Consider the following 22829-nt stretch of genomic DNA (forward strand, 5'->3'; position numbering starts at 1 on the left):
GTATTTTTAAATTTCTTCTTTGATTTCTTCAGTGATCTCTTGGTTATTTAGTAGTGCACTGTTTAGCTTCCAGGTATTTGTGTCTTTTACAGTGTTTTTCTTGTAACTGATTTCCAATCTCATAGTGATGTGGTCAGAAAAGATGTTTGATACGATTTCAATTCTCCTAAATTTTCTGAGGCTTGATTTGTGACCCAAGATGTGATCTATCCAGGAGAATGTTCCATGTTCACTTGAGAAGAAACTGTATTCTGCCACTTTTGGGTGGAATGTTCTATAAATATCAATTAGATCTATCTGGTCTGTTGTGTCATTTAAAGCTTGTGTGTTTCCTTATTTATTTTCTGTTTGGATGATCTGTCCATTGGCATAAGTGGGGTGTATAAGTCCCCTACTATTATTGTGTTACTGTCAATTTCTCCTTTCATGGTTGTTGGCATTTGCCTTATGTACTGAAGTGGTCCCATGTTGGATGCATAAACATTTATAATTGTTATATCTTCTTCTTGGATTGATCCTTTGGTCATTATGTAGTGTCCCTCCTTATCTCTTGTAACAGTCTTTAAAGTCTATTTAATCTGATACGTGTATTGCTACTCCAGCTTTCTTCTGATTTCCATTTGCATGGAATATCTTTTTCCATCCTTTTACTTTCAATGTATCCCTAGGTCTGAAATGGGTCTCTTGTAGACAGCATATATATGGGTCTTGTTTTTGTATCTACTCAGCCAGTCTGTGTCTTTTGGTTGAGGTATTTAATCCATTTACACTCAAGGTTATTATCTATATGTATGTTTCTATTACCATTTTAATTGTTTTGGGTTTGTTTTGTGAGTATTTTTCTTCTCTTGTGTTTCCTGCTTAGAGAAGTTTCTTTAGGATTTGTTGTAAAGCTGGTTTGGTGGTACCAAATTCTCTTAGCTTTTGCTTGTCTGAAAAGCTTTTGACTTCTTCATCGAATCTGAATGATCCTTGCTGGGTAGAGTAATCTTGGTTGTAGGTTTTTCTCTTTCATCAATTTAAATATATCCTGCCACTCCCTTCTGTCCTGCAGAGATTCCACTGAAAAATCAGCTGATAACCTTATGCAGATTCCTCTGTATGTTTTTTGGTTTTCCCTTGATGCTTTTAATATTTCTTCTTTGAATTTAATTTTTGTTAGTTTGATTAATATGTGTCTTTTTGTGTTTTTCCTTGGGTTTATCCTGTATGGGACTTGCTGTGCTTCCTGGATTTGGATGACTACTTCCTTTCCCATGTTAGAGAAGTTTTCCACTATAATCTCTTCAAATATTTTCTCAGACTCTTTCTTTTTCTCTTCTTCTGGGACCCCTAGAATTCGAATGTTGGTGCGTTTAGTGTTGTTCCAGAGGTCTCTGAGATTGTCTTCAATTCTTTTCATTCTTTTTTCTTTATTCTGCCTCTCGGCAGTTATTTCTACCATTTTGTCTTCCAGCTCATTTATTCGCTCTTCTGCCTCAGTTATTTTGTTATTGATTCCTTCTAGTGTTTTTTTCATTTCAGTTACTGTGTTGTTCATCTCTCTGTTTGTTCTTAGTTCTTCTAGATCTTTGTTAAACATTTCTTGTATTCTCTCAATCTATACTTCCACTCTATTTCCAAGATTCTGTATCATCTTTCTCATTACTCTGAATTCTTTCCAGGTAGCTTGCCTATTTCCTCTTCATTTATTTGGTCTTGTAGGTTTTTACCTTGCTCCTTTATCTGTGACATATTTTTTGCCATCTCATTTTTTTGTTTGTTTGTTTTAAATGAATGGGATTGTGTTTCTGTTTTACTGGTTGTTTGGCATGAGGCTTCCAACACTGAGTTTGTAGGCTATTGGGTAGAGCTGGGTCTTGGTGCTGAGATGAGGACCTCTGTGAGACCTCACTCTGATGAATATTCCCTGGGGTCTGAGGTTCTCTGTTAGCCCAGTGGTTTGGACCTGGAGCTCCCACCACAGGAGCTTCCACCCGACCCCGGGCTCACAAACCAAGATCCTGCAAGCCACACGGGGTGGTAAAAAAAAAAAAAAAAAAAAAAAAAAAGAGAGAGAACAATAACAAGGTAAAAAATAAATTTAGACTAAGAAAATAACAGATATGTTAGAAAGTATATAAAAATAAAAATATAGATGAATCAACAACCAGAAAGTACATCAGTACCACAATAGGAAGAAAGAGGAGGAGGGGGGAAAAAAAAGTGTGTGTTGGGGGGAAGGCCTTGGCTGTGGAGGGCGGGGCCTAAGCCAGGGCGAGGTTTGGGCAGTGGGCCGAGCCAATGCTCAGGACCACAGGGCTGGAAAAGGCCATGGGGTCCGTGGAGGGTGGGGTTTAGGCTCAAGAAACAGAAGGGGCCCAGGCATGCCCTCCACCCCTGGTCTCAGAGGGCAGCGGGCCTCACCTGGGAGCCCAGCAGGCTTCCTGAGCTCCAGTGGGCAGGGCAAACACACTCCTCTCCTCTCCTGCTCCTCTGGTCTGGGGTCTGGGAGGTCCCCTCCCGCCTGCCTCTCCCGATCTCCCCGGCCTCCCTCCTATGCCCCCAAGGACCCACGCAGCCTGGAGGGAGCTTGGAGGGCAGGGTATCGGCCTGGGAGCTCAGCAGGCTCCCCGTGCCTGAATGGGTGGGGCAATCGCCCTCCGCTCCTCTCCCGCTCCTTCCTGAGGGCCCCTCCCACCTGCCTCTCCTGTTCTCCCCTCTGCCTCCTTCCTATGCCCCCAAGGGCCCATGTGACCTGGAGGGAGCTTTGGAGGGCAGGGGATCTGCCTGGGAGCTCAGCAGGCTCCCCTGGCCTGAGTGGGTGGGGCAAACGCCCTCTGCTCCTCCCACAGGGCCCCTCCCGCTTGCCTCTCCTGATCTCCACAGCCTCCCTCCTATGCCCCCAGGACCCACATGGTCTGGATGGGGCTTTGGAGTGGGCGGAACCAGCTTGGGCGCTCAGCAGGCTCTCCAGCCCAAGTGGGCCAGGCGATCGCCCTCCACTCCTCTCCCGCTCTTTGTGGAGAGCCTCTCCCACCTGCCTCTTATGATCTCCCCGGCCTCAGGGTTGCCGATCCTTTCTGGCCTCCACTTCTCCTCCCCCGAGTCCCCCTACGTGCTACCGGTTCAATCTGGGGTTCCTCCCATCTCCTTGGGCATCAGAGTTTCTCACCAGCGGCCGGCAGGCACCCTAGATGTGGGGAGACGCTAACTGCGCGTCTTCCCACACAGCCATCTTGACTCCACCTCAAAGCTTCCCTTTTTTGTTTATTTCACCTGCATTTAATAGTTGGACCAAATGAGGAAATGTTCCCTCTAGAAGCATTTTCAACACGAAAATGAATGCCTTCCTTCTTTGCTTTAACTGTATTTTTAAAAATTAAGCCTCATGAGGAACTACTCACTCTAGAAGACTCATACTAGATCCAAAAACCAGTCCTCTGTCATGAAATAAGTAGCTCTAGCTCGAAGCCAAACACCTGCAGATTCAGAATCTTGATAATAATTGCACATAAAGCAAGCAATATTCAAGTCGAAAACCAGACTTTCAATATCACTTCTTTAAATATTAGAATGTTAAATATATTTTTCTTATTGTTAAATGAATTTTAAGATGAACTATTATAAACTTTTACATTTACTGTAAAATGAAACATGAGTCTGAAAGATTTTATCTTTTCTTGAGGCAAGAGTATGTATTGAAAATGAAAAGGCTATGAACAACTGAAATTATGAGCTTGTATAAGTAACCAAAAGCTTAAATAAAGAGCAGAATTTTCATGTAATTGTCAGACAAAGTCAGACTGTTGTTCATAACTAAGTTTTCTTAAATTCAACATAAAATAAAAGCATTTTAGAGACTTCAACCTTTCCTTTAAGATTCTCAATATAAACTCTACATAACAAAACATCTAAAGTCTCAAGTTTTATAAAGCCACAACTATACTGACAACCCTACACAAAGCCATCAACAAAAGGTTTTATTAGTTATTGCCATACTTGCAGTTGAAGACAGAAAGAAGGTTCAATAAATGTGTAACCTAATGATTATGTATATTAATGGGAAATGTAGTTGCATCTAGTTTACCAATCATCTCTGATCGACAGGCACAAATTGCTTGGAGACAGTTTTATAAAATAGTTCCTGCTGAGAAGTATGATATAGCAGCATTTCAGTATGCTATCACACTCAGTAAGTCATAATTTACATTTGGTTTAATTAATCTGAAAAAGATATTATGACCATTTGAATTAAAAGTAGCAATGCCGAAAGATAATGTGTCAAAAAAACTAACATAATACAATATGTCAAAACCTTTGAATTTTTGGCATGCATTTTTATATACTTTTTTGTGGATAGGCACATAGTTTGGCAATTCATAACATCTCAGGTAGATACAGATATGAGAAAAGGTATAAGTAAAGATATGTACAAGTAGCTATAAATATAGATATACACATAGAGAGACACACACACAGACACACACAGAGGGCAAAAACATCCCAAAAATGAAAAGACATATGCAATTGAATGTAGGTCAAACAAAAGGCTTAACACAAAGAGCTCTTAATAAATGATAAAGATGAGCAACTCTTTAGAAAAAAAGTGTACTTTTCATTAATGAGACTGAGAAAAGACCAAAAAGTTTCATAAACCTCTGTTAGAATGACAGTGTGGAAACAGTATATACTGGTACAGCCATTTAGGGGGGCATTTTGACATCTCTTAATATTTTGAAGATATTTATACCCTCTGATCTAGCAATCCTTTTGCTAGGAATTCAGTATCTATATCTATATCTATATCTATATATCTATATCTATCTATCTATATATACACTCACCCAAGTCATAAAAATGCCACTAAAAAGGTGTTTATTACAAAAAGTATTCACACAAGCAAAGGACTGAAATTAACCAAAAGTCCACAGAGAAATATGGCAGACCATATTTTCCAAAGATGGCTATAACAAGATCCCACCCGCAACCTCACCCCATAATCTTATTCAAGGTTACCTGCTTAGCAGGTGTTTAGGGATCAGAATTTTTGAACTTATACCTTAAAAATCCCACCACAAGCACCACCAAAAAAAGAAAAAAGCAGTTTTAAAAATAAAATAGCAAGAGTTTAGAAATTTTCTTGCAATTACAATCAATTGGAGATTTTCCTAGTTATAGCAGCTAAATGGGAAATTTAAACCAACATCAACAAAACTGTGTGATATATAGTATTAGTCATGAAACATAACTAATTGATCATAAAACAATAAGCCAACAAATGACAAACAAACAAAACAAATGCACACACAAAGGAAATAAAGCTGTTCCTTTCCCACCCTTTTCTCAAATAGCCAGATTTGTATTCCTTCAGACATCTACACAAATCAATGAAACACAGAACCTGTTTCAATAAACCGCCACTGAGTATGACAGAAAAATGAAGCTAGAGTTAACCAGTGAAACTGCTGACCTGTGTCTCACTGTGAAGGTGCTCAGCACACAGGTACTACCACCCCTACTAAGAGGGAGCTCCCATTGCTCTTCCCATTGACTCAACAATGCCTGCACATTAGTATTGCTCAGAAAATACCATAAATCCTGTCCTAGTCAAAAGCGCTTCCAAGCAGATTGATGGTTACTCAAAAACACAGAATCCTAAACAAAGAACAACACATAAGCCAGCAATTTCACTCCTAGGTATATACCCAAAAGAATTTTAAGAGGCTCAAATAGACGCTTGTATATAGTAGCATTACTCACAATAGCCAACCCAACAGTGGAAACAACCCAAGTATCTGACAGATGACTGGATAAACAAAATCAGGTGTATCCACACAATAGATATTATTTGGCCATAAAAAGAAATGAAATTGTGATACATGCTACAACACGAATGGACCCGGAAAACATTATGCTAAGTGAAATAAGCCAGACACAAAAGGACAAATATTCTGTGATTCAACTCTTATGAAATATCTAGAAGAGGAAAATTCAGAGAGACAGAAAGTAAATTAGAGGTTACCAAGGGGGAGTTACTGCTTAATATATAAGGTATAGAGTTACTGTTTGGGGTGATGAAAACATTTTGGAAATAGACAGTGGTGAAGACTGCACAAGATTGTCAATATAATTTATGCCATTAATGCAGTGTGTGGTGTGTTTGCTAATTTTTTAAAGCAATTTTTAGTTATCTTAGGTATATAGAACACAACATTTGAGTTTAACAAAACAACTGAAAGTATAAGCTTTACTAGCAAAAGACCTAAAGAAAAAAAATCTCATATTTCTTACTCTAGTAATTAGTAGAGTCAGAAACATACCCAGTATTTTGATATAACTCCTAAAGATTTAGTTGTAAAGTGACTATAACATATTTACTCTTTTTAAAATACACCAAACTGCAACCTACAACCAGCTACCATATTACAAAAAGAAAAACTAAAGTCCTTAGATGAAGGTTATTGAAAATCAGAGCAAAAAAAAAAAATTCTGAAGACATACCTTCAATACTTGGCTGCATTTCTTCTGTTTTTGGAACAAAAATTCTGATTACACTTGTGTTGATATAAATCAAAGGTAAATTGCGTGAAGTCAGCGTATGGGTCCTCATGGGCTGACCAGGAGATTTTCTTTTCTCTTTTTGGGTCCTTGGTAGTTTTGCTTGAAATATACTTGCAATGGCATTAAGTAAAGGAAAACAAAGGACAATATCAAAGGCTTGTGCTGAAAGAAGTATTTCATGAAGAAAATGAGGGGAACCATCTGTTAAACCTTCAGGTAACTTATGAAAACTTCTTCGCTCATTTCTTGATGTTAACTTGTGGCGAACATTTTTTGTTACAGCTTTTGTATATGTCAAAGAAAGAAATCCATGCTGCTGATGAGAGCCATCTAGAAGTTTTGCAGTTGTCTGTTCCAGAAAAAGGAAATCACAATACATGTTTTATTAAAAAAAGGAAAAAAAAAAACAAACTATTTGAAAGCAGAAAACAATCTCGGTTGATACTTTAATCTTTTATCACGTCCACACTTTTTTTTTCATGACTGGTCAGCTGTTTATTACAAATAAAAAAATAAAAGCATACTTCTTAATGAGCACATTACTGATCAATTCCATAGACAGGGCAAAAGCCTCTAAGACAGAATGACTGAACTTGAAGTAGGAATCCTGCGTTGTAGTTCTAGATTTTGAGTGAGGTAATTAACCTCTTTGTGCCTGTTTCTATAATTTCTACTTTTTCTGTAACATTCAGAATTTAGAACAGATCATAGCTAGATTTATCTTTTCATTCTTGATAATTTTTCATTAAGAGTAGCAATATGCTGTCATAATTTGGGTCAGAGAGGGGTTTTCTATGCATGTGAAATTGAAATACCATGTTATGTATTTCCATTTGTGAAATGGAACCAATAGTTTTCCTGAACCAATTAATGTACATAAAATTCTATTTTGCATATTACTCAAAATAAAATTAGAGTTAAGTCATTATATTCCACATTCCCAACCCCTCTTCCCAAGGCCTGATGAAGATTTTTAGTTATTAGAGTCCAAAGAGTGATGTTAAGAGAGGAAGTGAACCGAGGAAGAAGAACAAGAAGGAAATACATTCACATAAAAAAGAAAAAAGTTAGAAGTAGCAAAGCAGCAATGTGTTTGAGCCTGTATCCCATCACTAGTAAACCTCTTCTACTTCCATTGTCTTCCTCTCATTTTGTTGCCTATCACCTAATGAAAAGAAAATAGTATGAAATTCAGTTTTCACTGTTAATTTTGTTTTTAATCTGGACTTTATAATGAAGAAAGGTGTGAGATAAAATTTACCTTTGCATATGTTTTTTCCTCAAAGTTAATTTTCTCCCCATTAAAAAAACTTGGAAAGTAGGCATTACATGAATATGCAATATAATCACTTTTCATATAATTGTCCTGCCCTCAAAGCATTTTTTACTATTTCCAACTTTCTCACTGCCTCTTATCTAACTTCCCTTTCTTTTTGCTTTCTACACTCAAAACCAAAGGAAATACAGTAAAAGAAGAAAAAGTGATCCCAGTCTTATCGCTATGATGCTAGATTGCAGGCAACAGTGGATGGAGAAGGGTGCTGTGGTATGGCCCCAATGGAAGAGGCCACAGCAACAGTGTCTCTAGGTGTCTCAACCAGGAATTAGGGTGGGGAGGGGTAGAATCAACCACTAATCTAAATAACCCATGTCAAATCTTAATTAATGGCAACATTTGAATCCTGGAAATAGTATAAAAGGTGTTTCAATGTATAAATGTTTTGATTTGGGAAAGATATTTTTAAACATGTTGAATATAGGTACTCTTGAAAGGTCAACACCCATGAGAGAAAGTGTGTTGAACTGCTATATCCCTAACTCCCCTAATAAAAGGCAGAAAAAATTAAAGAATGAATGAATACTAACTGGAGTTGAGATAATATAAATATTACTTTTTATATAGTAATAATCAATATTTTATACTATTTAAAGTGAAAAGTTAGAAAGCAATGATGATTACTGAAATGTTAAGAAAGTTTAAAAATTTAGAAAAATTGATAAAATTTTAAAGGGTTTTAACATGGTGTCCTAAATGGGAGGGAAATCCAAAAGGGAGGGGATTTATGTATATGTATGGCTGATTCATTTTGGTGCAGTAGAACCTAACACTTAGTGTAAAGCAACTATACTCCAATAAAAATTAATTTAAAAAAACTCAAAAAAAAAGGGCATTAACAATAATTTTGGTTTTCTTTCATGAATACATGTTAAAATTAAGAAAGTTCCTCATGGATGCTAATGAACATTTAAAGAGAAGAAAATAAATCTAAACAGAGCTTCCACTGACATAAAAAATTTTCCAGACTAGACTAGAAAAAATTCAAAATCAGAAACTAGTATTTGCTATGCAAATACAATGTTAAACACTAAATCTAAGAACACAATTATTTAAAATATTTGGCTAATTTTTACACTCTTTTTAAAGATATATGTCTTAAATTCCTTTTGAGCTACAGAAAAGGGGAAAGAAAGAAATACTAGTTTACACATGCTAAGAAAATGTCTAATAATGTTTGCACTGATTTAATAGTTTCTTAAGAAAACTGCTATTACCATTGTGATAATCTGCTCTTAACATTTAAAAATTACATGCATTTTTATTGACTTTAAAAATGTCACTTAAAAGAACTTGCTTAATAACATATTCAGATATTTTGTACCACTAGGGAAAAAAAGGTTCTAAACTTCTAAAACCCACTGGTATACAGTCTACTGTTCATCTTCCGTCCAGTAAATGACAGACGTACAGCCTTGTCCAGATATAACAGGCACCAAATAAGGTACTTGGAGTTAGTTCTGAGAAGGAAATGGTATAATAATAGGGAAAAAAAGCAATGTAAGGAAGAATCATAAAAGGAATGACAAAAGCAGTATGGTCAACTCTTGATCATTCAATACATGTATAATTTAACAAGCATATTCAACATCCTACTTTGATTTTCTAATGCTGATGGTAAAATTAGTTTATATTCACAAAACCAGAATGACAAATAGCATACTCAAGTAACCCAGAAACAAATTATAGTGAAAACCAGTCTATGATTTAAGAATACATTATAGTTCATTTACAAAGTGAATGATACAGAGGAAGATGAAAATCAAGAGTTGACTCTATGGATAGTTCAATTCCTTCTCTGGGTTCCTGTTAATGGGAGTTCTGTAGCATAATTTAAAAATGATTTCTTACAGAAGGAAAGAGGCCAGAGCAATTACTGAAAGGGTCCTGCTTGCTGATGGGTCGAACCAACAAGGTGCGTCTGTTCAGCTTGTCAGTACAGGAAAGGAAGACACCTCCACATTGCCCCAGAGACCAACACTCTTCCCCAAAGCTTGAGGTGATGGACAGGAGCAAAGAAGGTGAAAAGACAAAAAGCAATAAAAGCCATAAGCAAAAAAATCTGGATAGTTTTAATTCTGTTCAAGTTTGCATAGGTTTAGGTTTGAGCCACTGCTAGGTATGGCCTCTGCCTGGACCATCTTCTGCAAAAGCATTGTTAATGGAAGTAAACAAAAAATAGTTGCTTTTAGTGTAAATGACTACTTTTAATTTATAATAAAGAACAATTCAACATGAACTCACTTATGAATAGGAAAAACTTCTAAAAGGTCAACATAATAATACATTAATGGTAAAGTATATTAATAAAAGCAATCCTACCTTTGCATTATTGAAAAATTTACTTAATTGCTCTAACAGGAAAATGGATACAAAACACAAGCAGCTTAAAGGAAGTAATAGTTTTATTTTATAATGTAATATGGAAGAAAAGGTCAAAAAGAATTTACTGAGCTCTAATTCTTGTAACCATTAGTCCCATTGCATGAAAGAACAAAGAAAAACAGTTTATAATATATTTTTAAAAAATCATAATTACTAAATGAGTCTCACCACAGGTTTTTCTTTGCACTGTAGAAATACTCCTTCAAAATGTCCTGACTGCCAACCTTCCCCTGGCCTGGAAAACATAAGTTCACCTTATCTGTTCTCTTCAATTTTTCTGAGTTAAAAAAATTGAGCATATATAACTATTTCAAGTAGTTCTGATGTAAACAACACTACACTGAACTAAAACGTGGATCTGACAATGCAATCAATAGAACAATTTACATTAACACCACACCCTGGTAGTTCTTCAGAGAAGCATGTCTTAATGGTAAATTCTATATTTACCAAGGTTATTTTTCTTTCTCGCCCATGAGACTCTAAGGTCCATAAGGACATGGTTTATGTCTATTTTTTTTAAACACTATATCCTTAGTGCTTAGCATAGTGCTTGGGATATAATATACATTCACTAAATATTTTGATTAAATGAATGAATAAATAAATATTTAAAACTTACATAAATTTAACAGTAAAATCATTGATAATCTAGAACATAAATTGTAATATTAACATAATCAAGAAATTATTTCAGCAATAAAATAAAATTCATGTATCACTTGCTAGGATCATTTTGATATAGAGATATACCATTCAAAAGAAACTGAAGAGCTAACCATTCCATTACCAAAAATCAATTAATGATTCACTGTTACTACAACACAAATAATTATCATACACTTGGTAAAATAATACTATTATAACAGGTCTTAATATAAACCCAGCAAAATATTTTGACCATCACAGTTATGACACAATTTTTTGGCTGTGACAGAGTTGAGAGTTAGAAAAATGTGGTTCTAGGAATATCCACCACATGTTCATTAATCATCTGTGAGATAAGAAAAGTACTCAAAGTTGTAAGGAACGTGAGATGCTGCTCCATTTCAATCTATGGTATAGGGAGTGGATGAGGAGTATTCAGCAAAAATCAGAGCCATTAACTGTGTCCCAGACATCTTGGCAAATATACAACATGCAAAACAAATTGTGAGGTGATTAGTAAAAGCAGCTTATTTCATTTAATATGGCGTGTGGATATTTATGTCACAGTTATTTATGAACAGATTTGCCTTCTTAGAAAGCAAAACTTTTATTATATTCCATATATGAATGAATACCAAGTAAAATTAACCAATATATCTGTTAAGAACCATCTTTGGGAATATGTACAGTATTTTTAAAAAAATTAAGGAATCAAATTAAAATATAAAAATTCTTTTATAGACTTTGTTCAAGGAAAATATAGCTTTTCCCATATTCATTATTCATTAATTACCTGCTTCTATAGTGATCAATATTGAAACTTTCTATTTTACATTTCACTTTGGTGTACACATCCTGGACATCTATGGAAGCACTGAGATCTTCTAGTTCACTGACCATACAAAGTTCTGCAATAAGAAGCAAATACTAGTATCAGTATAGGGTTCACAATCAATATTAAAACTTTCTATTTACATTTAATGTTAGCATGTATATCCTTGACATCTACAGAGGGACTAAGACTTTCTGTTCATTAACCACATAAGATTCTACAATAATAAGGAAAATTAATATCAGTATAGGCCTCAAAATTAAGATACGACGCTTACTTCAAAACAGGGGAAATCCCAGTTAATGTATGAAGTGCTACATCTAATATCAGTCAACAGTCTTTGCAATACATTTAGTGATATGACCAATGAAGAAATTACCTCATGGCTTTTGAAGTGAATTTTAATACAGATAAGACAAAATTTAGGTATTATAGGCAACATGTTAGTATTACTAATAGAAATCACTTGAGTTAGACTTAATGATTGATTTAAATGCCAATGATAAATAAAACTAAGTCTCCAATTTCTTCTAAAAATAGTGTTTAAAATTTTATCTTTTCAGTAGAAAAGTAATCCTGTACCTGTGCCTTTATTTTCAGGATCTGGAGCAAAGAGCTTTATAGTAATTTTGGGGAGCACCCACTGCATCCACAGACTAACACGACCACTGGCTCCACCAATATTACTTGTAGTTTGTTCCAAGGTAACAGAATCCGAGAATGGTGAATCATCAACTGCTTGTACAGAATCTCCCTGGGATGAGGAATAACGACAATACTTTGTAACATAAATAAAACTAACTAAAAATTTATAATTTAAAATCTGCAATTACTGCTTATAACTTATCATATATGCTAATGCAAATCATATAAATGCTTATACATAATGCCAGTAATATAAATATACACTAATCATATGGTTTTCATAGTTACAGTGTACATGCATGCCATTCCAGTTCCTCTAAACGAGTTAGGATCATACCAATGAGTATTTCCTTATAGAGTAGCTATAGCCAAGGGCCAAATCGGGCTCTATTTTTGGAAATAGTCTTACTACCTCACAGCCACATCCACTCATTTATCTATTGCCTATGACTACTGATTAGCAGAGTTAAGCAGCTGCTTTAGAGCTGCTATGATCCACAAAGCCTACAATATTTACTATCTTGTCATTTATGGAAAAAGTTTGTCTACCCCTGCTATGGTGTATTTATGTATGAATATATAATAACCATAGTAAAACACAGCATAATCACCATGATTTAAGAAACAGCAAAACATTCATCATGCCTCACATATTTTAATATTAAGGAGACATTTAAAAGTTAGCAGATTCGACAACAGATTTTTTAAATGATTTATATGGTTAAAAGTATCTTAATTAGAGGTACAGAGCATGAACGTGTGTGTGTGTGTGTGTGTGTGTGTGTGTGTGTGTGTGTGTGTTATGGTTATCTTTACAGAAATATATTCTGCAAATTATACATATCCTACAGAAGGGTATAATAAAAATGATAACAATGAAACAAAATGTAAGTAAAATGAGCATGTTCTTGATAAATACGTCTTAGCTCAAGAAATTTTCCCAGGTTAATATTCAATGTTTTGCACATTTGGGATGGTATTATTTTGTATTTTGATGTACTTCAGAGTGTGTCTCCAGCCCAATAAGAGGCAGTTGAAGCCCAAGAATATAACCCTTGGATCACAGACCTCAGCCCAGAAGAAGGGAATCTTAGAGCTTCAGAGAACCTGCCATACATGCTGGCCTCAAACCTTCATCAGAGCATAAGCTTATTCAGTTCAGCAAATACATACTGAATTCTGGATACCTATAAGGTCCTAAATTTGGTACTAATAAACTTTCTGTAATAGGTCTGTTGGGTTGTTTTTTAATCTTTTCAGCAGCTGAAAATAAATCCTGGTTTGAAGATGAACAGCTTCAGTCTCAAAGGCAGGAAGAGATGGTGCCAGAGATAGTGATCACTCACTCATGTATTCTGTTCTTTTAGGATTAGCTACCAAGTATTTGGGTTTTTTAAATCCCAACTTTGCTGTCCATCTAAAACCTTCAAAAAAACTCCAGAACCTAAACTCATTCTCTGTGAACTGATCAAATACACCAGAGCATGCTTACTTTTTAAAAAGATGTATATATATTTAAATATTAGTTATATGTACTTAAGCTTAGTTTGGTAGGCAGCATGATGTATTGAAGACAGTATAGCCATTCTTTGTTCCAATTACACCAAGCAAAGCAGAAAGCTCACTGCTCGTGATGTTTTCATCTAAATGCTTTTCCAAAACTAAGTGGTCCTAAATCTGCTAAAATTGAAATTCCTAGAATTTGAGAAGCTATATAAAAATTCAGGTTTTTGGTTAGCTGTCTAAAGCAACACAACATCTAATGAAAAGCACAAACTAATCCCAGAAAAAGATACATTTTAGAAAGTCAAATTCAATAAAAGACAGCATAATGTAGTCAGTATGCCTTTCTCTATGGATTGGGTCTTAGAGCAGAAGAATTCATAAATTAAATTCTCCCTCCAACACTTAGAAGAACATTATAATCCCAAGAATGGAAATTGTAGGGAAAAGACCATCTCAAATCAATGAAACCTTGATTTTTAACACTATTAAGTATACTTAGTAGGAATGCTAAGAAAACTGTGGCTTCAAATTTAATAAGCAAGCGCTCCTGAGAAAAAGTTTTGCTCTCCTTCTTCATGCAGTTTCAATTTTCATTTTGGATTTACAACACTTGGTGCGGTATTGTTAAATATGTTTGCGCATTAATTTTCTGCTCTATTACTAAATCTATAGCAAAAATTGAGCCAGAATTGGAGACGCTGAACTATTTTCCCACACCTCTTTAGCCAAGGTCTAAAATATACAGTTCAATTCTTTTACCATTTTGTCGCAAATTGACCAAAATACTGAGTTTATTATGCTAGCTGAATTTATCTTTGTTCATCTGGAAGAGCAAACACTTCAGCCCTTCATCCTTGGCCTGCTTCAGAGCTCAGGGATGATCATACTTTTGGCCACACTGCTACTCTCCCTTATCAAAATAACTCCAGCATTCTTTTTCAATCACAAAACTTCCCAAAGGTCTAAACACTTCCACTGCTGTTTGTACTTAAGTCAACGATAACAAGTGGACTGCTGTGGTTTCCACTACCTTTGCTCTCACCATTTCAATGTGAAGGGTGGGAAAAATGAATAACTGTTTTTAAGCTCACTACTTAAGCCTGCCACTCTTATTTCCCCTTCTACCACCACTGAGATCGATATTCAGGAAGCTAGAGCTATATTCACTGAAAAGTATACTGCTCCTTATCAACATGTCAACATAAAAAGAATTACTCATAGTTTAAAGTATAAGTCATCCAAGGATCATATAAGCAAATACTTCTCTTCTACTTAACACAAGCAACTGTTAAGAGTGTACTTTTTTAAACTAGATTCATTTATAGTGAATTCTTTATTGTCGAAATAATTTAAAAATAATAGTTCTTACCCAACTCAGCAACAAATACCTTAAATAGTGTTTTTAAATTTTATGGACTTTTGGAATGCAAATATTAATTAGAAATTTAAACATACAGATACATAATATAAATAAGCACAACAAATGTAAGGTGACCTCAGATAAATAGGTTATATTTATGTAATACAATTATTTGCATAAAAAAATAAGCCAATAATTGAGAAACTAGAGGCATCTTCCAGCATGATTATTTTGAAATAAGAAAAGCATGACAACAAAATATTGTGTTGATTCATATGTGAAGGCTAAACAATAACCTGCTTTGATATATGTATTATCTTGGTTCTTTCAAAAGCTACTCAATTAATTAGATGATAATCTAAATGCTAAGATTTCTACATTTTGAATAAAAGTTTCTCCCTAAATGTTGAAGATAAAATCATTTAAAGATAAATATTTAATGAAATAAGTCTATTTTGAGGAAGAGATTTAAAACTATTATGAGACATCCTTAAAATATCAACTGAGTAAAAAAGTTCAAACTAAACTTACTTTCTAAAAGGATGTCTAGAATAATAATTTGAGGTAGATTACTGCTTAGGTTAACTGCACTTAAATCACTGAAAAATTGACAATAGTTTTGCTATAGCAGTTGATGCCAAACAATTTCACTTTTTTTTTTTTTGGAGATACAATTGACATATAATAATAGTTTCAGGTATAAAACATAATGATTCGATATTTATATACATTGTGAAATGATCACAGTAGGTCTAGTTAACATCCATTGTCACACAGTCATAAATTGTTTTTGCTTGTGATGAGAAATTTTAAGATCTACTCTCTTAGCAACTTTCAAATACACAATACAGTATTATTAACTACAGTCATCATGGCGTACATTACATCACTAGGGCTTATTTATTTTATAACTGGAAATTTGTACCTTTTGACCACCTTCATTCATTTTTCCCCCCAAATTTTCACTTTGGATTTAACTGAAAATAAATGCATTTTAAATAATTACTGGGGACTAAGAAATGAACCACTTCATGCTGGATTGTTTTCTGGAAATACATATATATATATAATTGAAGTATAGTTGATTTACAATACTATATTAATTTCAGGTGCACAATAGAGTGATTCAATATTTTATAGATTATACTGCATTTAAAGTTATTATAAAATATTGGCAATATTCCATGCTATACAATATAGCTCATGCTGGATCTTTTTGAGAACTACGCTGCTGAAGTAATTTTAATTCCAGAATCAATAAAATATGCAATTCGAATTTTGCCATGACCCTAACCTCCCAACATTGTTGGTTAATCTGTCAATTTTTACCTTAGGTTGAGTTATAAATCAATATTCTAGCATTCATTCAGCATTTTAGATTTGTCTAAAGCTTTAAAATTATTTCTTTAAAATGCTGTGAATAAGGATGACATTATCAAAGACATTATACATATATACAAGAAGCTAAAATGAAAAAGTGTTTAATGGTTTGCCTAAAATCACAACTTAATTGGAGGGATTTAATTTCATCAACACAATATAGCTATCCATAATAACTGTCCTTCCTATATCACCTTTATGGAAAGTACTGAAAATCCAGAAGTTCAAAATAACATTTTATATAATTAGAACGGGCTTCCAAAAGACTTAACAGTTTATGTACTTACCTTAAAAGGGAAATATGTGAATGTGTATGTATTTGTGTATTGTGTATCTATGTGCTTTGTTTACTTGTTATTAAAACAAATCATCAAAATGTTAGCACTTTCAAAGGCAGTATTTATTGTTGGGCTATCTTGTAAGCAAAATGGCATAAATATTTCAATGAACATCATTATATAGTGTTTCACTTTCCTGAACATCTACCTGAACACAAATTTTTGACAACCTTAACTAGCTGAAATACAGTGAAATATGTTCTTCAAGTGTACAGGTAAAGCCTTACTTTGGGTCCATGGTAAGAATTAGCATGCCAGAGACATCTTGTTTTATAGCAAAATTTTTGCTCACCTTTCTGTGTAATACAGAATTTTCTCCGGGAAGCAGCAGTGCAGTGATGGGCTAAATTTCCCAGTGCGCCTATGTATTAAGTGTATACACATATCCATCCCCGAAGTTAAATATTATAAATTCTGCTAAAGATAAAGGACTGAGTCTTAAATGCTTAATTTTTTTTAAAGCTGAATAATATTAAGCTAAGTATCCAATTTTAGAAATTAGAAAAACAACAGAATAAACCCAAGAAAAAAGCAACATCTATCTTAGCCTAGGTAGTAGAAAAACGTTACCCTTGAGACTTTTTAAACACAACTCTGGGTTACATGTAGGTTTGAGGGTTTGATTTCATACTACCGAAATGTTTCAAAAAACATCTAGCTATGAAATTAACAGTAAAGGGGTCCCAGGCTAGTGATGGCCCTTGGAGTCCCTCAGAGAAGGAAACACAGAAAATCCCTATTGGGGAACAGGCCCTCATACACTATGTAAGAGTCTCATAAAGTTGCACTAGTGAAGAACTCCCAATAGAAGAGCACATAAAACATACGGAAACAGTCTACTAAGATTAAGGGTTAAGAATACAACAGGATTAGACTCTCAAGAAATTCAGATAACAGATCTGACAAATAATATAAAAGAATTATGTTGAAACAACAAAAGCCATTAAAACAAACAGAAAAAATAAACTCAATATATGCTTTTATGAATTCATATCAAAATATATTTGTAGTGACAATGAACATATACATCTCTATGCCCCATACTATAATAAATCATATTTAATTTTGTCAAAATGAGTTGACTTCCCAAATTGCTTAACATCCATATATTGGAGAACAATGTGTTTAAAACCTACTCCGTACCAAGCACTATTGCTTGGTACGGAGTAGGTACTGGTTGCTCAAATTAGGGTTATCCTATGATGATAAAGATAATAGGTGACGGGTGATAATAGAAAGTTTATAGTTCACATTCAGTATGGCACTGAAACAGTATAATCATTATTTAACACTGTTACTTCTGAACCAATGTAAGCCTCTCAGTGTAAATCATTTTACCTCCAACTCATAATGCTTGACTTAACACTTATTTCAGATGAAAAAAATAGTATAAAAAGTACAACTAATATGGGAACAGAAAAAGCAACAGTGTCAAATTTTCAATACGTCTTTTGCTATTTGAACAAAATTTGTTAGTGCTGAAACATGCTAGAAGGTTTCCTTCACAGAAAATTATTATCAAAAGAGAAAATTATGTTCAACTTGAAAATATTGCCTAATATTTAAAAAGTTAAGTGAAATATTTATTCAACATATTACTGGAAGTCTTAGCCACAGCAATTAGGCAAGAAAAAGAAGTAAAAAGCAACAAAATTGGAAGGGAAAAAAGCAAAATGATCTCTGTTTGCAGACAACACGACCTTATATGTAGAAAATCCTAAAGATTCAACAACAAAAAATTTTATAACTAATAAACGAATTCAGCAAGATACAAACCCACAACTGTGTTTTTGCACAATAACAGTGAACAATCAGAAAAGGAAATTAATAAAACAATTCTGCTTACAATAGCATCAAAAAGAATAGAATACTTAGGAATAAACTTAACCAAGGAAGTGAAAGACTATAAAATATTGCTAATAGAAATAAAAGAAGACACAAACAAATGGAGAAATGTCCCATGTTCATGGATCAGAAGACTTAATGTTCAAATGGGAAGTTACTGTTTAACAGGTACCACATTTCAGCTGGGAAAAATTTTAAAAGTTTTGGAGATGGTTGATGGTGATGGTTGCACAACAATGTGAATGTACTTAATGTCACAGAAGGGTACTCTTAAAAATGGTTTAAAAAGGTAATTTTATGTTGTGTATGTTTTATCAGAATAAAAATTTTGACATAAAAACATTAACTGAGACATAAAGTCATAACTGCACAGTATCAAAAGACAGTGTATTTGTTTAGCATCTATAAAAACTATTTTCATTAGTTTCATTTTATACAGCCTGGGCTACCAGAACGCCATAAAACATCTTTATTTTACCATTAAGTATTACTTTATCAATAATGAGTAGTATAAAATTCATTTTCTAGTAATACAGCAATAGCATTGTTGGAGTTGGGAACCTGGAACAAGATGCTTGCCTATATTCCCTTTATGTTGATGACATTAGTGTATTTTGTCTATCTAGTCCTTACCTCTTTTCTAATAATCTTCTAAGTTAAAACTTCTTCTAGATGCAAAGAATGCCTAAACTAAGACCCAGTTTGGATGAGGTATGTGTTATACACAAGTGCCTTTTCAATTAGGATTACCTTGTTGATTATCATGGGAATATACAGTGACTGTGAGAATTTCCACACAAAACATGTTTTTCTAGATAATAAAACAAGGGGGAACACTTCCCATATCATTTTGTGAAGACAGTGTAATCATGATACCAAAATACAACAAAGATATTATGTAAAAGAAAAGTTAAAGGCCAGTATCACTCATGACTAAGAAACCAAAACCCTAAATAAAATATTAGCAAACACAATCCAGCAAGATATGAAAAGGAAAATATATTACATCTAAGTTGGGTTTGTTCCAGAAACGCAAGATCAGCTTAATATTTGAAAATCAACCAAAGTTACTAGTCACCTTAAAGGAATAAAGAAGAAGAAACAAGTACTGAATATATAATTGTATCAACTGAATAAAAGTGCCAAATACTGAAGTGTACTCCTATAACAAAATGGTCAAGACTTCTAAAAAGAAAACTAAAATCTTATTGAAATTAAAGAAAACACAAATAGACGAATGAGCCACATTCATAGAGTATACGGACAAACGACACATAGTTAATATTTGTACTAACATATTGAGATGAATATTAACATTATCCCCACTTTTAGAGATGATGAAACTAAAGCACAGAGGTTAAATAATGTGATCATATGGGCTTCCCTGGTGGCGCAGTGGTTGAGAGTCCGCCTGCCGAGGAGACGCGGGTTTGTGCCCCGGTCCGGGAAGATCCCACATGTCACGGAGCGGCTGGGACCGTGAGCCATGGCCGCTGATCCTGCGCATCCAGAGCCTGTGCTCCGCAACGGGAGAGGCCACAACAGTGAGAGTCCCGCGTACCGCAAAAAAATAAAATAAAATAAAATAAAAAAATAAAATGTGATCATAAACTGCAGAGATTAAAAACTCAAGTTGTCTGATTCCAAAGTGACCTCTATAGATTCCATTAACTTAGAATCACACTCAGATGAGCTGGTCCAGTCCCTACTTTGTGTGATACTGACTTCTTCCAACAATCCCTTTCAATAGTATAGCTGTAAATTGATGGAATTAAGAGAAACATCTTTCTCACTTGTCAAGCTCTGCAAAATTATTACACCAAAGTCAGAGGAAGGCAATTCTTAAAGCGGACAAAGTAGAGAGTCTATGACAAAAAGTGGGAAGTAGCACACAGAATTTAGCTAGTTTTCCCCAGGAGAAAAAAAAAAATACACCTTAGAGAAAATAAATTACTAGCATTCTATTTTTCTGTTTGCAAGGTTACTAGGGAAACTAAATAAACGACTTCTAATTTTCACTTTTTTCCCTTTAGCACCACATTTTTTGGCAAAACTTTGAAATATGTTGAATACATTTAGGGATAATATTAAATGCCATTTTAATTCTATACCATTCATGCTGGTACTAAGCAAATCTCATTAAAATGACAGAAATGTGCTCTTCTGAGAAAATCAGTACTAAATAAAGTATATTTAATGATTCTGCATTCACTTTCCTCTACCCCCTAATTTTTATACCAAATAACTCAGTTATCAACATAGAGGGCTGGCCAAAAAGTTTTTTCGGGTGTTTTATAACATCTTCTGGAAAAACCCAAACGAACTTTTGGCCAACCCAATATTTCAACAGGTAAAGGAAAATTAAAATAGCATTTCTGGTATTAGTTTGGAAATGGTTTGCCAGGCACAGGTCATATAAAATGCATATAATATCTTCAGGGCAAAATTACTTCATTAAGAGTTAATCAACCTTTATTCACCAATGTTCATAGTAGCGTTATTCATAATAGCCAAAAGGAGCAAATAACCCAGACGTCCATCAACAGATCAATGGATAAAAAAAGTATGCTATATACACAAATGGAGTAACACTCAGCCATAGAAGACAATGAAATTCTTATACATGGATGAACGTATAAAACATTCATCTTACTACCTGGATGAATCTCTAAAATATTATACTAAATAAAATAAGCTAAACAAATACTTATGATTCCTCTTATATGAGGTACCCAGAATAGGCAACTTCACAGAGACAGAAAGTACAGTAGAGGTTACCAGGGATGGGGTTGGGAGGATGGGGAGTCACTGTTTCATGGGAAAAGAGTTTTTGTTTGAAATGATGAAATAGTTTTGGAAATGGATAGTTGTTATGGCTGTGCAACACTGAGATTATTCATTTAATGCCACGAAATCGTACACATACAAATGGTTAAAATGATAAATTTTATGTTACTTATATTTTACCACAATAAAAAAAAATTCAGCAAAAAAAGTTACCAATGATATTGAGAATCTAATATAATATGTACAAGGCAGAATGAGAAAAACAAAGATTCCAAAGACCAGTTCTTAGTACTCAATGATGTTAAAGAAATTTAAATTCAAGTAACATGGCAGACTAAGTTGAAATGAATGTTTTCCTTTTCTACTACAAAAGCACTGAAATTCTAGATAAAACACAAGAATTTGTTTTAATACATTAAAGTGCTGTATTATCTTTTCTTTGGTCTTGTAGACCTACTCTTCAATCATTAATACCTTCTCTACCCGGGAGGCTAACCAATGTGAACAATATGTACAAATATTCTTGTCCTCTGGTTTCTGGTCATTTTCAGCTAATGAGGAACATGGCAGGAGATAGAAAGGAGGGAGGAGAATGAAGTCAGTATTATTCCCTGTTCTCTCTGCCCGTAAGCCTATTTATGGCAAAAAGATCCCAGCGTTACTAGCTCCAGGTACTATACTATCTCCTGTGGTTTCCCTTCCCAGTCAACACCTTTGTCCTCATGAGAATGCCATCTTTTTCTAACTAATGTAATAGTCAAACTTGAAATAAATAAAGGGAAATCTCAAGATGTCAGAAATGAAGAGGAATCACAAAGTCAGGGTAATGACTGGGAACTGAGTCATTATAGACTCAGTTTTCCATTATAGATTATTACAAGATATTGAGTATAGTTCCCTGTGTTATATAGTAGGTCCCTGTGTGTAGATGTTAATCCCAAACTCCTAATTTATCTCCCCCCCACCCCTATCCCCTTTAGTAACCATAAGTTTGTTTTCTATCTCTGTGAGTCTATTTCTGTTTTGTAAATAAGTTCATTTATATCATTTTTTTTAGATTCCACATGTAAGTGATGTCATATGCTATTTGTCTTTCTCTGACTTACGTCACTTAATATGGTAATCTCTAGGTCTCACTGCAATCCCGCTCCTGGGCATTTCTCTGGAGAAAACTCTAATTTGAAAAGATACATGCATCCCAATGTTCATAGCAGCATTATTTAT

General features: G+C 34.3%; 1 protein-coding gene across 13 annotated transcripts in view; it reads right to left on the reverse strand.

The window, feature by feature from the left end:
* Positions 1-22829, reverse strand: part of VPS13B (vacuolar protein sorting 13 homolog B) — an 802500-nt gene that overhangs the window by 371412 nt on the left and 408259 nt on the right. For 10 of the 13 annotated variants that reach the window (XM_028500192.2, XM_028500193.2, XM_024115869.3 and 7 more), the window contains exons 26-29: positions 12327-12498; positions 11706-11820; positions 9731-9872; positions 6484-6892 (exon numbers count right to left, since the gene is read on the reverse strand). In XM_028500192.2, the coding sequence (XP_028355993.1) occupies positions 6484-6892; positions 9731-9872; positions 11706-11820; positions 12327-12498 (838 nt within the window). Of the gene's footprint in view, positions 1-6483; positions 6893-9730; positions 9873-10432; positions 10542-11705; positions 11821-12326; positions 12499-22829 lie in introns of those variants that run through there. The other 3 variants (XM_024115872.3, XM_028500199.2, XM_028500198.2) reach the window with 3 other exon arrangements.

The sequence above is a fragment of the Physeter macrocephalus genome, chromosome 15 (assembly GCF_002837175.3).
Source record: "Physeter macrocephalus isolate SW-GA chromosome 15, ASM283717v5, whole genome shotgun sequence".
Classification (NCBI taxonomy): Eukaryota; Metazoa; Chordata; class Mammalia; order Artiodactyla; family Physeteridae; genus Physeter; species Physeter macrocephalus.